The 15,670-nt window shown below is 35.3% G+C and overlaps 2 protein-coding genes across 2 annotated transcripts; one reads left to right on the plus strand and one right to left on the minus strand.

The window, feature by feature from the left end:
• Positions 1-2,170: 2,170 nt before the first annotated feature.
• On the minus strand, positions 2,171-10,393 carry LOC131800342 (general transcriptional corepressor trfA-like). The gene is made up of 9 exons (XM_059132217.1): positions 10,233-10,393; positions 10,051-10,173; positions 9,781-9,981; positions 8,540-9,725; positions 7,095-8,477; positions 6,734-7,020; positions 6,286-6,409; positions 5,893-6,219; positions 2,171-2,981 (listed from the first exon to the last, which is right to left on the minus strand). The coding sequence occupies exons 1-9, from the start codon at positions 10,242-10,244 to the stop codon at positions 2,764-2,766; spliced, it is 3,861 nt and encodes a 1,286-aa protein (XP_058988200.1). The 5' UTR covers positions 10,245-10,393; the 3' UTR covers positions 2,171-2,763.
• A 1,157-nt stretch (positions 10,394-11,550) lies between these two features.
• LOC131807175 (THO complex subunit 6-like) lies at positions 11,551-12,732 on the plus strand. The gene is made up of 2 exons (XM_059132199.1): positions 11,551-11,732; positions 11,790-12,732. Exons 1-2 carry the CDS (start codon positions 11,590-11,592, stop codon positions 12,697-12,699), a joined length of 1,053 nt encoding a protein of 350 aa, XP_058988182.1. The 5' UTR covers positions 11,551-11,589; the 3' UTR covers positions 12,700-12,732.
• Positions 12,733-15,670: the final 2,938 nt, after the last annotated feature.

A 15,670-nucleotide genomic window follows, 5' to 3' on the forward strand; every position in this document is an offset into this window, starting at 1 on the left:
AGAAGGGCGGGATCTAATAATCATTGTTGGCATGCTGACTGGCGACTGCAGCATCAGATATCTGACCTCAAGATTGGATGACAGTGTTCCTGACTGCTGTAAACTATGTGGAGCTGAAGAAAAGATAGAGACGATTGAACACCTTGCAGATGTCCCATGTTAGCTAACAAGAAACATAGCTATTTGAGAGGTTGGAGACTATTATAGATAGAACTAGATATTGAAATGAATGGAAGAACAAGTAGGTTTAAATGCCTCCTCTTCGATTATTTTTATCGTTCTAAGATACACCTTGGGGTTCTTAGAACGACGATATAAATTTTTCTTCCCGCAATACAGGGTGAGATAAAAAAACTGCAACAAAGTCAAACGCCATAATTTTTACATTATTTTAAATTTTATTGAAAAAAAGTCGGAAATAGCATCAAATTTTAGAATACTTTTAGATTTGTTGGACTTGGTCACTTTTGGCACGAACTGTGGCCTTCAAACGGCCAATAAAACCGTCACACGCTGGCCGAATGTTGCTCTGCGGTATTTTGGCCCATTCCCGGCGAAGCGCTTGCTTGAGGTGATCGACACTTGCTCTTGCTTTCCAAAATACTCCAGGCACAATAGACCAACGGATTGGTATCCGGAGATTTTGGTGCGCTGGAAATGAAGTGAGGAAACTCATTTTGTAACCATTCTTGGACGGCGCGTGCTGAGTCCTTTTGGAATGTTCAAGGTCTGCGGCCAAAATGTTTGCGTGCCCAAGGCTTTAATACACCCTCCAGAATATTTTCGCGATGATATTCGGCATTTATTCTGATTCCACGTTTGATTAATACGAACGGAGAGCGATCATAGGCTGTTATGGCGTCCCACACCATCACCATAGCCGGCGCTTGAGTACTGGTGGCCAACCGAAGGTGCACATTTTCAGTTGAACTCTTTGACAAGCAAACACGATCATTCTTTGTTTACAAACTGCTGGCCAACGAATGTTTTCTCATCGGAGATGGAGAAAACCAAATTCGGCAGTTCACCGCTTTCGGCCAAGCGAAGCAAATCTTTAGCTCTATTTTCTATTTCCTTCTGTTGCGGTGTAAGTTCTTGAACTTTGTGGAATTTCAATGGCTTTACCACGAGCTCATTTTTCAATATTTTCCGAATGGAATATTGCGATATGTTCAGCTCACGAGCCATTTTTCGGCCACTGCGACGCGGGTTTCATTTCTGCTGATGTTGCTGTTTTCTTACGTCCACTTCCTTGACATATGTCGGGCTATGTTACCAAAAGATTTATACACATTTGAATGCTGGAGTGCTCTAACGATAGCCACTTGGTTGGTGGTTTTCCAGCCAAATTTAAAGAAATCACACTATCACGCTTGAATTTCATCACGAATAACTTTTTTTCTGGAAAATTCTCACCAAAATGCTTTTGTATGCTTGTAAACAATATAATGAGCTGTAACTGGAATAATTTTAACAGCTGTCGGACGAGTGGCTTAGTAATGACAGCAGTCTGAAGTTGGTTGCAGTTTTTTTTTTATCTCACCTTGTAAAGTAAAGGAAGTAGTCGATATAGTCTAAATCTGATACGTTGTAATATTTATATCAGTCTTAGATCAAATACGAATTGGTCAACTGCTTCGGAACATCCCCCACAAAGGGTCAACAGTTTGAATAATCAAGGCTCAAGGCTGGGGTTATACATCTGTCGGCAAAACCGACTGATACTATTTTATTTGTTTTTTTTTATTAGATACTTTCTTATTGGCTTGAGATTTCGGCAATTTTACATTTCGTAGGTCCACAAATTGGTACCACCAGAATTCAGTATTTTCAACTGCTTAGTGTGTAGTTTAAATCCTTGCGAAAAATATTCAATGTAGGTTTAACTTTTGTTAATGGACCCCATGCTTTGTGGTATTTAATAGGTTTCGTTCCCAACAATTTGACATTTTAGGTTTTCGGTGATTAATTTAACTCCTCGAAAAATATATTAAATGTATATCAATTTTTGTATAACATCCATACATAAGGGTATCTCATGATTTTCGCTATTAGGAGACAAGGTTTACTTTTTGGAGATAGGTTCATGAATACTAACCAAATCCGCTATATTTCTGCATTTCTGGTTCCTTGTAGACAGATTTATTGCTCTACTTGATTTTCTGTTAGATTTTTATTATTTTCTTTTATTCCAATTGTATAATTAACGGATATACGACATAAACATTTCGAATATCTTTACATACAGTCATACAGTAGTAGCCAGAGGCGAATTTAAAGGAAAAATTTATTTCATTTGACAATTTTGTACATATACAGTAAAAAAAAACAATATAAAGTTGCGAAGAAAAAAAAAACATTCAAAGAAAAACATATACCGGAACTCCTGGTTCGAAACGATAACATTTTGTGTAAAACATTAATTGCAACAAATAAAAAATATATATAAATGAGTATTTGCCATAAATTCATGCAGTCGAGTTCGTGAACAAGCACTGGGGATTGTATTTAAATGGAGATATCCAAAAAATACGTATGAACCTGGTTTCTGTGCGAGATTTTGTCACAAATCTTAACCAAATAAAAAAGAGTAAACAACATTACAAATAGAAATGACATGGTGTGCAAGAAGTTTTGTACTTTTCGAAAAGAAAACTACCACGAATAAACAAATTGAGTTCAGCACTTAGCATAGTAAGGAATATCTTTGTAGCACATCATTTAAACCAAATCCGAAATCGACTGCATATAGAAATACATTATTTAAACTAATACATGATTAGACAATGGTGTACAGTTTTGACGCATTATAGACGACATTATGGCCTCTGTGGTGATAATTGTAATATTCTTATTTATCCGTCTAACTTTATGCCAATCCTTGCGATCATCATTGCAGGAAATTAAGTAAAGTTTTTGATTATCCTTTGGAGTTGGGGTACCCTTGGCATGGACAATGCCACCGGCAATTTCGATAATGGCTGAAACGAAAAAGATAAAATTAAAATAATGAATCAAAAACATAAAAGTGGGTTATTGTATATTATTTTATTTATCATTCTCAAAAAAAGAACTAATTTTTAAGGTTCATGTATTTGAGAAAATTAAAACAAATTCCTGTTCTTAAAAATATAATACAGAAATCATTTCATTTCTTAAATCCATATTTTCCAGGTAAGTGGGTCTTCAAAACAAAAATAAATAATAAATAAATAAAATAATAATAATATTAAATAAATAAAAATTAATAAATATATATCCATATGGTCCATAAGAGACCATATCCATATTTTTCAGGGAAGTGTGTCTTCAAAAAAAAAAAAAATAAATAAATAAATAAAATAAAATAATAATAAATAAATAGAAGAAAATAAATAAAATATATGAAAAACAAATTAAAATCGACGTCCAAGAATGGGTTTTAAAAATAAAAAGTAAAAAATTTAAGACCTAACAATTTCTTTAAAAAATCCATATTTTTCAAAAATTAACAAGTGAAATGGGTCTTCTTCTTAAAGTGGACTTTAAAAAAAAATAATAATTTTTAAGGTTCATGTTTTAAAGAGAATTTAAACAAACAATTCGTGTTTTTAAGTTTTTTTAAATCCAAATTTTTAAGGGAATTGAATCTTCAAAAAAATTGACGTCCAAAAATGGGCCTTAAACAAAAAGTAAAAAATTCAAGGCCTATTTTTTTTTTTTTTTTGAAAAAGAAAAAAATGTATATACTAATAAATAAAGAGAAATATGTCTTCTTCAAGACAAAAGATTTTCAAAAAAAAACTTTAAGGTTCATGTTTTAAAGAAAATTAAAACAAATTCCCGTTCTTAAAAATATAAAACAGAAATCGTTAAAAACCTTAAAAATTTTATTAAAAAAATGCATGTCCTTAACTTTTTTTAAATCCATATTTTTCACAAAAAAGACTTTGCTTCTTCTTCAAGAAAAAAAAAATAAATAAATAAAATAAATAAATAAATAAAAATGGATGTCCAAGAATGGGCCTTTAAAATTAAAAAATAGAAAATTCACGTCCTAAAAATTTCTTTAAAAAATCCAAATTTTTTAAAAAAAAAGAAATATGGGACTTCAAGAAGACTTCGAACTTTTCATACATCCACCATTCGGAAGGAAATTTCAAAAAAAAAATCCGTCGAAAAAAAACTCAAAGAAATATGGGACTTCAAAAAACCTGCTAAATTCGACCGGGTTGAACTTTTTATACACTCCAATATTCGGAAGGAAATTTAAAAAAAATCCGTCGAAAAATATCGATCAAATGAAAACCTTTATATGGGAGCTATACGAAGACGTGATGCTGGATTTCGAACTTCAAATGCGAAAGTATCATCAAAATACCGAATATCGGGTGTTGCCGTTATATAGGGGATATACGAAGACGTGGACATGCACAGAAAATTTTCTGTCATAGACTGTAATATCCATTACGAACTTCAAATACCAAATTTGAAACATTTCCTGTGAATAATGTCGCTAAAATCATCAAAATACCGAATATCGGGAGGTGCGGTTATATGGCGTTATACGAAGGCGTGGATCTGTACAGACAATTTTCTGTCATAGGCTGTAGTACCAATTACGAACTTCAAATACGAAATTTGACGCAATTCCGGTGAATAATGTCGCGAAAAACGTGGAAATACCGAATATCTCGGGGTAGCGTTATATGGGTGCTTTACTAAAACGTAGACCTATATAGACAAATATCTTCCAGGGGGTAAAGTACTCACAAAGAACTCCTTGTGTAGAATTTCAGACAATGCCATTGAAAAATGTTACTTTAATCATCAAAATACCGAAAGTCTGGGGCCCATTGTATGGGTGCTATACGATATCGTGGACCTATATAGAAAATTATCTTTCAGGCGGTAAAGTACTCACGGAGAACTCCTTGTATAGTATTTCAGACAATGCCATTGAAAATTTTGACTAAAATCATCAAAATACAGAATATCGAGAGGTATTCTTATATGGGGGATATACCATATCATGGACCTATATAGACAATTCTCTTTCAATGTGTAAAGTATTCAGAGGGATCTCCTTGTGTAAAATTTCAGACAATGTCATTGAAAAATATAGTTAAAATCATCAAAATACCGAATATCGGGAGGTATAGTTATGTGGGGGATATACGATATGATGGGCCGATATAGTCCATCTTCGAACTTGACTTGCCTGCAGACAAAACACAGATTGGTGCAAAAATTGTCTTAGAATTTTACGCTGATCAAGAATATGTACTTTGTTGGGTCTAAAATTATTATTTCGATGAGTTACAAACGAAATGACGAACTTAATATACCCTCCATACTATTTATGGTGGGGGTACAAAAAAACGACGAGTGCACCTTTAAAAATCCAAGACCAGGATGGATCTTAATAGAATCACCTCAGAGAATGAACCTTAAGAAATATTTTTTTTTTTTTTTTTGAGACGGGATTTAATTCGTCTATAAGAGACACGTTCCTTTAAGATGGGCTTCACTTCACCGTAGACAGTTTTAGACAGGCTTCGGCTAGTCTATAAGGACCACGTTGCTTTTAGACAGGCTTCAGCTCATCTACGATGGGCCTAAAAATGTCATTAAAAATATTCTCGAAAAATTCAAGGTCACTTCGTCTATAAGAGACCATATCCCTTTTAGGCGGGCTTCAGCTCATCTATAGGGACCACGTTCCTTTTAGACAGGCTTCATCTCATCTACAATCGACCTTTAAAATTTCATTAAAAATATTCTCGAAAAAATTCAAGACCAAGATACTTTCTCCAAGATTAAAATATTCCACTTATTCACTCTAAATTTTAGAGGATAAAAATACAAAAAATTCCATAACCAAATATCGTATATAACAACATGAATACCCACCTTGCAACTCCGTTGGTACTGGTTTAATATTTGTAGTCATTACAAATTCGTAACCATGAAATAGGCCCTTTTTATTTTCCCTTGCCAACTGCAGTGATGAGGCCAACGAAAATTTATGTTTCTTCTCGAAGCCGGGGTCATTGAGAATGTAATTACTCAAGGGAGGAACTTTTTTCAGAGATTTGGCTGAATTAATATCCTCGAGCCATTGTGAGGTTACAATGGGTATACCTCGTGCCATGGCCAATAGGAACTTAAAGGTACGGAAGGTTTTGTCCATTACCAGAACTTCACTGTCCTTGGGATCTTTGGCCACTGCCCATAAGCCTGCAAAAATAAACGTATAAAATTAATAAAAAAACTGTTATCTCAATGTTATTTATTTTAACAAACCTCTTGATTTGGTTTGCAATTCGTTAAATCTTTCCGGTTCAACCATGGTTATGGATATCAATGGTCGTGCTGAAAGGCCCGAAGTTGAGGAGCTAGCTGTTGAAGTTGTGGAGTCATGGGAATTCTACAAAAGAAAAGGGATTAATAAATATTTAAAATAAATATTTCTCTCGTCCTATCCTCAACATAATTGTCTAAGACGATTTCCAGATGTTCTCGCTTATTTATTAACAATAACGGAATCCAATGGTATTTTATAAGAAAATAAAGAAAACAATAAATAAAAGTTATAAAAACAAAAAGTAATTAATTCATTTGTAAGAATTTATAGAGAACAACCCACACCAATGGTATTCAATGACTATTCTATGAAATAAACAAAACGAAAAGAGAAAAACAACAAACTTAAGTCTATCTTATCTCGTAAAAGTAAATTACGAATACTTACTATTCGTTTAAGACGTTTCTTTTCCTCAATTTGTTGAGGTGCTGCCGTTTCGGATTTACGTTTACGCACAGCTGCACTAGCTGAGGTTGGAATTTTCTTTTCAATACTATTTGTGATTGATGAATTGAGTCTGGAACTGCTGCGATTAAGCGTAGTAGCGCTTGAATTCAAACTATTTGGCAATGTGGATGATGACGTTGATGAATTTGATGCTTTCTTCGTGGCATCATTTCTTTCTTCTGATTGTTGTGAACGTGATCGTGTTCGGGTTCGTGTATTGTGCACAACTGAAAATATTTTAATAAATAAATAGTTAATTAAACTATCTTATAAAAGAAATTTTATCTTTTCGATAACTTACATGTCTGTGTAGACATTAGATCCATATCATCTGTGGTCGTAATACTGTCTTTACTGGACTGTGTCTCTCTCGATTTGAGTCTGGTGTTGCGTTTGGGTGGATCTTTTGTTTCTTTTGGCGGTGGCTTTTCGGACGATTGTTGCCGTGTATTGCGTCTTGGGGGACGGACTTTTTCAGTTTCTTCTGATTCCTTATCCTTTTGTTGCCTTTGTTTAGCCTGTTTCACAGTTGTGATTTCATCTTCATCTTTTCCGCTATCTTTATCCTGTACCGATCTGGTGAGTCGTTTGGATGAAGCTTTCTTCTCTTCCTTTTCATCATTCTTTTTTGGTCTCCCACGTTTTATAGTTTTACTAGATGATGATGATGATGTTTCATTTTCCTCAACTTTTTCCTTAATTTCTTTGGATTTGTCTTCTTTTGAAAAGTCCGCAGGGAGAGGCTCCTTTTTCTTTTGGCGAGAGGAAGATTCCTTAGTTTTAACTTCGTTAACAGTTTTCCTTCTATCCTGTTTTTCTCGATCCCTAGCCGCATGTCTTTGATCTCGGCTGAGAGTAGAGGATGAGCTCGTTGATTTTCTATCCTTTTTTGCATTTGGTTCTTCGCCAAATGATGTATTAAATTTGTATTCCTTTCTTGCTTCTATTGCCGCCTTTTGCTCTCTTGTAATTTTTGGTCCATTCTTAATTCCATTGCTTGCTTCCTGTTTTAGATGTGGCAATAGTTTATCAAAATCATTCGTATTTTTAGGTACATTAATTAGTTGAACCAAACATTTGTCATTTTCACAATCTTCACTCTTATCATCCTCGTCGTCGTCGTCATCGTCACCAAAAAGATTTTTATTCTTAACTGCCAGCATGTTTTTTCTCAAATCATCGGCTTTTGAAAATGGAATGTGATCTTTTATGAGCTGTGGTGTACACATTAACAAATCCATATCAGATTCGGTGGTGGTCGTGCTGGCAGCAGACGAGGTTTTCTTTATTGTTGAGAAATTTTTCTCTGGCATTTTGAAGACATTTGAAGTGGCAATTGTTTTGTCCAGTCCCTTTGGACTTGTTTCCATTTCGGCAAAGAAGGAAGCTGGATTTTTAGCCACCGCCTTGTCTTCCAATAAAGTTGAGTTAAAGCAGTGATTCACAGATTTCACGCTTGATGCTCTGGAAGATGTGCTTTTTGGTGGCGGTGGTACAAATGCTTGGGTTAAAATATCATCTTCCTCATCACCCATGACATTGACAGTAGGTTCTGCTAATAAATCCTCCTCAATTGGTTTTTGGCTAGTGTTTGAAGTAGGCACTTGTTTTTGTTTTTCCTCCCTTTTGGTTGCATTACTTTTACGTGACGAAGACGTAGAAGTTGAGGAATGTTCCGACAAAGCTGAAACACAAATTGAAGTTTACAATTATTTCTGGAAACTTGTAACACAATTTCGCACTTACCATCATTGCTGGCAAAAAGTTGTGTGGGTGGCAAATCGGAAACGGGATCCATCTTATCTGGATGCATATTTTCCTTGTCACTTAGTGTTAAAAACGGTTCATCTTCTTTATTCTCAAATATATTTTTATCCTTGGATGTCTTATTTTTGTCCAAACCACTGTTGGTATTGTTTGAGGATGTGTTCGAAGCTGGAAACATTTGTGTTGCTAAATAATCCTCATCGTCATCCAAACCAGCAGGAGGAGCATCATTCTCAAAAAGATTCACAGCAGCATCGGCTAAATCTGTAACAACTGCATTATTCTCGTTTGCAATAGCCTCTAAAGCTTGACAATCAAACAGATCTGGTGTAGAACAATTCAAGTCATCGTTAATCTGGGGATTGGGTGGTGGATTTTGGGCAGCAAACGAATTAATATTGGCCACCTCATTATCATCTTCAGTGGGTTCTTTGTTAGGACTTGCTTCCTGTCTGGCTGGTGCAACACTACTGTTCAATAAAACTGTATTGTGTCTTATTAGCGGAATAACCTGTGACTGCATTAGCGAATTATCCTCTTCACCAAAACCTTCATTGTAGTCTTGTGTGGAAATCCGGAATTGACTACCACTACTACCATTTGCAGCACCAAAGGAACCATTTATGCCCTCATCATCTGAATCATTCAAGTCAACTGATTTTTCTTCCAGTGGTTTCATTTTATCCATGTATGGCCGTGGTCTCTGGGAACTTAACACCTCTTGTGTTTCTGGTATACAAAAATCATCATCACCAGTGGAATTATCCAATCGTGTTTTATCCCCCTCCGAGGTTGTACTTTCGGCTATGGAAAGATTGGAGGCTAGTGATGCCCGCCCGCCACAATATTGGGTTTCGGGTATCATGAAACTATCACTGGAACGGCCTCTATTTGATGTATTGAAGCCTAATGAACTACGGCGGCTATTCGAGAGTGCTGCTTCAGTTTCTGGTACAACAAAACTATTGCTGAGCCTCGAAGGCTGGGACTTTGCTGTTTGCGCTTTATTTGACGACGACGGTATTGCAGGCATCAAGAAATTATCCGAGCTGTTATTGTTTAAACGTTTCACTCTGGAATCTCTATGCGTTGTTGTCTCGGGACTAGAGGCAATTATATCGGATGTGTTTTTGTTATTATCACCGAAACCACTGCTGTCGTGGGACTGAAAACCAAACTGATAAGACTCAAAATAATAGATATTTTGAAACCTTACTTACATTCTCCATTTGTTCATCATTGTGGAATCGTAGACACTGAAACCGACCAAGTCTTACTTCATCTCCAGTTTTTACCGAAACCTTTGTAAAGGGCCTTAAGGGTTTACCATTAAGGTAAGTTCCCTGCGAGCTGAATAAGTCATAAACGTAGACATCTTCCTGGGCAAACACACCCACACAGCAATGTTTCTCATCCACATCCTGTACACATACATATATGAATCAGAAAGATAAACAACGCTCTTCCAAAAAGTATATCTATTTAATTACCTCGTTTTCAATATTGAAGACATACTTTGTGTCATTTGGAGGCAGCAATTTCCCAAACAAATATAACTGGCCCACCTCAAGCATATGACGCTGTCCGTTTATTTCCAAAGACATTATCGGAAGCTAACAAAAAGAGGCAATTTTTAATTTCTCTTTCAATAATTTAAATACAAAATGCTTACATTTTCATTCATTGCTAGTATTGTGCGTATTTTACTTAAATGTTTTTATTAAATTACTGTGGTAAAATATATTCTGTAATGTTTCCAACATTTAATCCCGCGAAATTCAATGTTTATCAAAAAAACCTTAAATTCATTGGCTTGGCAATAGGGATCTGTAAGTCGACAAAAGGACTTGGCTTGCGAATGATGATAGAATGTGAAATTCAATGAATTAAGTTACGAATATGATGGAAAGAGGAAATCAAGATATTTTATAAAATTTTTGATGGTATTTTATAATCATAAAATGACAAAGTTTATTTAAAATATTAAAGATTCCGAGATGTAGTGGTGCAATTTAAAATTAATGTCAGATGAATAAATTATGTGAAAGGACGCACTTAATATGTACGGCGCCGGTGCCCATCGAATTATAAGCAAACTAAAAGTACATTTCGTGTCATATTCAATGTACAGTACAGTGGTTTAGACCTCATGAACAATTTCCGAACATGTTAAATACATAAACATAGTCTATTTCTTGGATCGGTCCTTGATAATTCTACAATGCACATAGCATCGGAAGAAAATGTAACTCATACCGATTTTCCTTTTCGGTTTAAAAAGAGTTTTGTTAAGTAAGCAATGAACTGACGCAAGGCAGGAAAGCCAATGATTTGGGTTCCTTGTTGTACAATAATCGACATTTATTTGAGCATCATATACTCCACCATTTTATATGTATTCCTTACGATATATTAAAGTAAATCACTCCAGCATAAAAGCCTCCTAAATTTAAAATCATGCCAACCCGCTCAAGTTATCAGTTCAGTGTGAATGATAGCAGATCTGTTTCCCTCCAAAATGAGTTTCTGATTCTTTTCGATCTAAAAAGCTCTGTATTTACTTTGAGTTTTTTCATTTTCTCTATTTAGGCTTTAACATGCCTTTCTTACGATATATATAAGTAAATTACTCCGAGGCCCTGTACATTTTCAGTGCAGTCAATATATATTTCAATGCACAAAAACCTCCTTAATTTAAAATCGTGCCAGCCTTATAAATTATCGGTTTCGTGTGAATGACAGCATATCTGTTTCCTCGCACAAAATGTGTTTCTGGTTCTGCATTGACTGCGTCTTCTATCTTCAAAGCCCTGCTTTTTCGGTTTGTTTTTGTTTTGGTTTACATTTTTATCGTTCATTACGTTTTGCTTATTGGTACTGATAAGGAGTGTGCTTCTTCTTCCCATATCGTTTGGAACGCTTTTAAATTTGTTCGTTTACCAAGCCGGTGGAAAAACAATTCGGTGCAAAAACAAGTTAATACTTTTTAACAAAATTATTAAATTATTCTCAAAAACAGTCTTGAGATTATGTCTCCATTGATACCTTTACGAGATCCTAACGAGGATTACAATATAAAACGCTTTTACAATTGTGTTTGCGCCCAAACAATATCAACGTCGGGCAAGTTTCTGTTTGCCGGCAATCGGGCGGGAGATATCTTTGTGCAAAAGTAAGTGAAGGAAAATATTATTTTAAATTATTGTTAACAGTGAATATATATTTTCAGTATTACCAATTTCCAGAATTCAGAGGAAATGCGACCACCACTCAAAATATATCCACAAGGCGAGGAATGCGAAATCAACTGTTTGAGCTTCCATCGAGAATTCTTAATTGTGGGCTCCATTGGGGTGGTGTATGGCTTAAAATGGGTTGAGGATAAGGCTGAACTGGCCACGGGCCGTGCTTGGGAAATCAAAATACCCATTGATGTGGAGGCCATCGAAGTTCCAGATGTGAATTACATGTGGCTGCGACCCGAAACCGATTTGCTTTACGTTGGCTGTGGTGATAATGTGATTTATGAACTGAACTTGGAAGATGGCCGTATAACACGCAGCTTCAAGGGTCATGAAGATTACATACATGGTGTATGTGGCTCGGGTGCGTATAAATTATATTCCGCCTCCGAAGATGGCAGTATTCGTATGTGGGTGACAAATCAAAAAGACAGCACTGGCCTCATTGAACCATACAAAAAAGACACATTGGTTCGCCCTGAAATGGGCAAATGGCAAGGTGCATTGGCCACCAATGAAGATTGGCTGCTGTGTGGTGGTGGACCAAAATTATCCCTATGGCATTTACGTTCCATGGAATGTACAAGTGTCTTCCCATTTCCGGGCAAGGTACATGTTTGTGATTTTGTCGAAGATATGATATTTGTTGGCGGTGAACATACTAATGCCCAATTCTATGCCATGAATGGTAAGCTGAGAGCTGATATAAAGACGGAAAACACTGCGGTGTATTCGTCGGTATGGAAGACGGAACCGGAACGTTTTATGTCCATTGCTGGCTATAGTAACTGGTTGTCGATATTAAATGATTTTCGCTTTTTGGATAGTAAAATTGAATTGTATGAAAGTAGAAGTAATAGTGATACAACTACAGTTAAGGGGGAGAATGGTGTGTAAAATAAAATAAAGGCTAAGAAGACAAATTAAGAAGTCTAACTGGTAATGTATTCGAAGTTATCTGTGAGGTTTTTTACTATCATTTTTATTTTTAATTCATATTTACAGAAAATGTTTGAAATACTAACAAAAATCAATCAATCTTTTTCTCAATAACAACAATCAAATCAAACTAACAACTTTTTCAAATAGAAAGGTAAGTCCTATATATTCACGTTAACTAAACAAAGTAGAATTTGGAGTCCGAAAGGTTTATCTAATTAAATGGTTTCTTCGCATCACTCTTTGATACGTCCGTCAGAAATAGAGATGTATTTTGAAAATTAAAGTCGACGCATTGTTCATCATATCAATCTTCAATACAGTTGGTCATGGCTTCAAAAGTGTCCCTTAAACCCTAGCAATGCTTACTAGTTATTTCAAAATTACATAAAGTTTTCATCAAGTTTTACTCTTTTTATTATAAGCTAAGAACAAGCTAAAAAGTAGCAGTCGGTTTGCCGGCAGATGTATACCCTCAGCCAATGTTGGGTTATTCAAATAAATTTTGACTTCTGTTATGATTATTCAAATTGTTGACCCTCTATGGAGTAGGTTCCTAAGGAATGGTCCAATATTGTCCACTTCGTATCGGACCTAAATAAATATGAAATAAATATTGCGGCGTGCCAGGTTTGGACTATATTTGTTACATTCTTAAGATAATCGTGATAACTTTTAGAAAGTGTTAAAATGTGCTTGTGGTACCAGATATAGTTGACCGAAGTATACTATTTTCATACTTCATTTAATACAGATATAAATATTGGTATGGGCAAAACTACAAGAAAATCGAACGGAATTTATACGAACGAGTTTATATCCAATTTAATGCGAAATCATAAATTCCATATTCATCCCGAGTATCTGGTAATGAATCGCTGACTTGTTTTGCAAGTTATGACAGATAAACGTATTGAAAATTGTGACCCTTTGTGGGCGAGGTACTGGAGGGGCTTCGCAGATGTATAACATCTTCACAACAGATCTTGTATTACCAGAAATGTTTGTATGTGTGAAAATTGAAGAGAGTTGGATGCTTTTTTCGCTTTCTTTGAACATTTTGAATTTTTAAATCTTGAACCATATGTAGACGAGGTCCCAGGAGAAATGTTCCGATCTCTACCATCTTTATAGCGTATCTTGTGTTGATGGAAATATTGATATGTACCAAGTCTGAATGGAGTCGTATGTTAATTTCGCGTTTTATGAGTTACATTGATACTCAAAATCTTGACCGTTTGTGGGGGAGGTACCTGAAGGAGCAGACTGATATATCCCAACTCCACAACAGAAATAATTAGATGTGTAGTAGAAATAATTAGAGTGTAAAATATGAAGAGAACCGTATGCTTATAACTAATGTGATGATCTTTTTGGTTATTCAAACTTTAACTCTTTGTGTGGGAGGTACCAGAAGGAATGGTCCGATCTATACCACCTTTATAACATATCTATATCGGATTTTATGATAGCTTTGGTCATTCAAAACGTTGATCCATTGTGGTGGAAGTACCAGAAGGAATGCTTCGACCCCTACAACCTTTATAACAGATCTTGTGTTGATAGAAATATTGTGGTGTGGCAAGTTTGAATGGCATCGGATATTAATTTTTATAAGCTTCATGGATATTCAAAATTTTGACCGTTTGTGGGGGAGGTACCAGAAGGAATGGACCGATATATTCCATCTTCACACCAGACCTTGGACTAATAAAAATATTGTTATGTGTGTAATTTGAAGACAAGCGGACTTGTTTATTACATTTTATAAGGGTGATATTTTTTTAAAATTTTAACCCTTTGTTGGGGAGGTACTTGATGGAGTGGACCAATAATGTCCACTTTCGCCCCTGACCAAGCTCTGATGCAAATATTAGGTTTTGCAAATTTGGAGAAAAATCGGATTATCCTTTCACTTTATATACACGTTTTGGCCGTATCAAATGATATATACCCTCTTTAGCCATATAGCTGAGAGTATGAAAAGATGTTCGAAAGCCAGCCTCTCCATTGCATCTTTTCACTTACCTCTCTTAAGCCAACCTTCCACTCGGTTAATCCTGGAGTTGTAGTCACAATACGATTTGTATATAAAAATCATACAATAAGCTTCTTTAAAAATAATAACACACTGTTCCGGCCATGTCGAAGGTTTAAAGACCCACATTATTTCCAAATATTTTGACAGTCTAGAATCTACGTGTATTCCTAGGTACTCTATATCTATGTGAACAAGTAGTCAATGCAAATTTCCAAGTGCATATTTGGTTTATGCGTTGGACATCATTTCATTTTCACCGGATTCACTTTTGACTCATATCATATTATCCAGATTTCGAGTGATTTGAGGGCCCCATTCAATGTCACTCAACATGGATGTCAACAAACTAGCAAGGAGTATCACCATATCGTCCGAATATGTAGAAGAATGTAACTTCCTCTTCGCCCATATAAAACAATTAGCAAATGTCGTACAGTGACCAATACATGGGTGCCCGGGCCACTTGGAAATTGTTACTTATTTTTTATACCCTGCACCACATTAAAGTTTGTCATTTCGTTTGCCTGTCAGTTGAAATTAGTATATGGCCTGTAATACTTGACACAGAGCATTAAAATTTGACTTAATAGTTAACATTCTGTCTATGATGATTGGAGTTGAAAATGAGCTAAGTCGGTCCACGTTTTCGTATTACCCCATTTAACTGCAAATGCCTTTATTCGGTATTTTGATGATTTTAGCCATACTTTTCCACGAAATTGTTTCAAATTAGCTATTTAGAGTTTGCAATGGGTACTCTGTATGTTTTGTATAAAGTCCACGTTTACTTATATTCTCAATTTCGGATATTCATTTTTTTCCAATTTTTGCTACAATTTCTAACAGATTTGTTTGAATTTCAGTATTGGTAGTTCATAATGGGTTTTA

Source organism: Musca domestica, unplaced genomic scaffold, assembly GCF_030504385.1.
Source record: "Musca domestica strain aabys unplaced genomic scaffold, Musca_domestica.polishedcontigs.V.1.1 115, whole genome shotgun sequence".
NCBI lineage: Eukaryota > Metazoa > Arthropoda > Insecta > Diptera > Muscidae > Musca > Musca domestica.

Bases quoted from the DNA above. Each gene is read 5' to 3' on its own strand.
- LOC131800342 (XM_059132217.1), bottom strand. The intron at 6,410-6,733 runs GTAAGTATTCGT...TTTCTTTTGTAG, and splicing joins AGAAACGTCTTAAACGAATA to AATTCCCATGACTCCACAAC. The intron at 2,982-5,892 runs GTGGGTATTCAT...TTTTCGTTTCAG, and splicing joins AGTACCAACGGAGTTGCAAG to CCATTATCGAAATTGCCGGT.
- LOC131807175 (XM_059132199.1), top strand. From the start codon at position 11,590: ATGTCTCCATTGATACCTTTACGAGATCCTAACGAGGATTACAATATA. The intron at 11,733-11,789 runs GTAAGTGAAGGA...ATATATTTTCAG, and splicing joins GGAGATATCTTTGTGCAAAA to TATTACCAATTTCCAGAATT.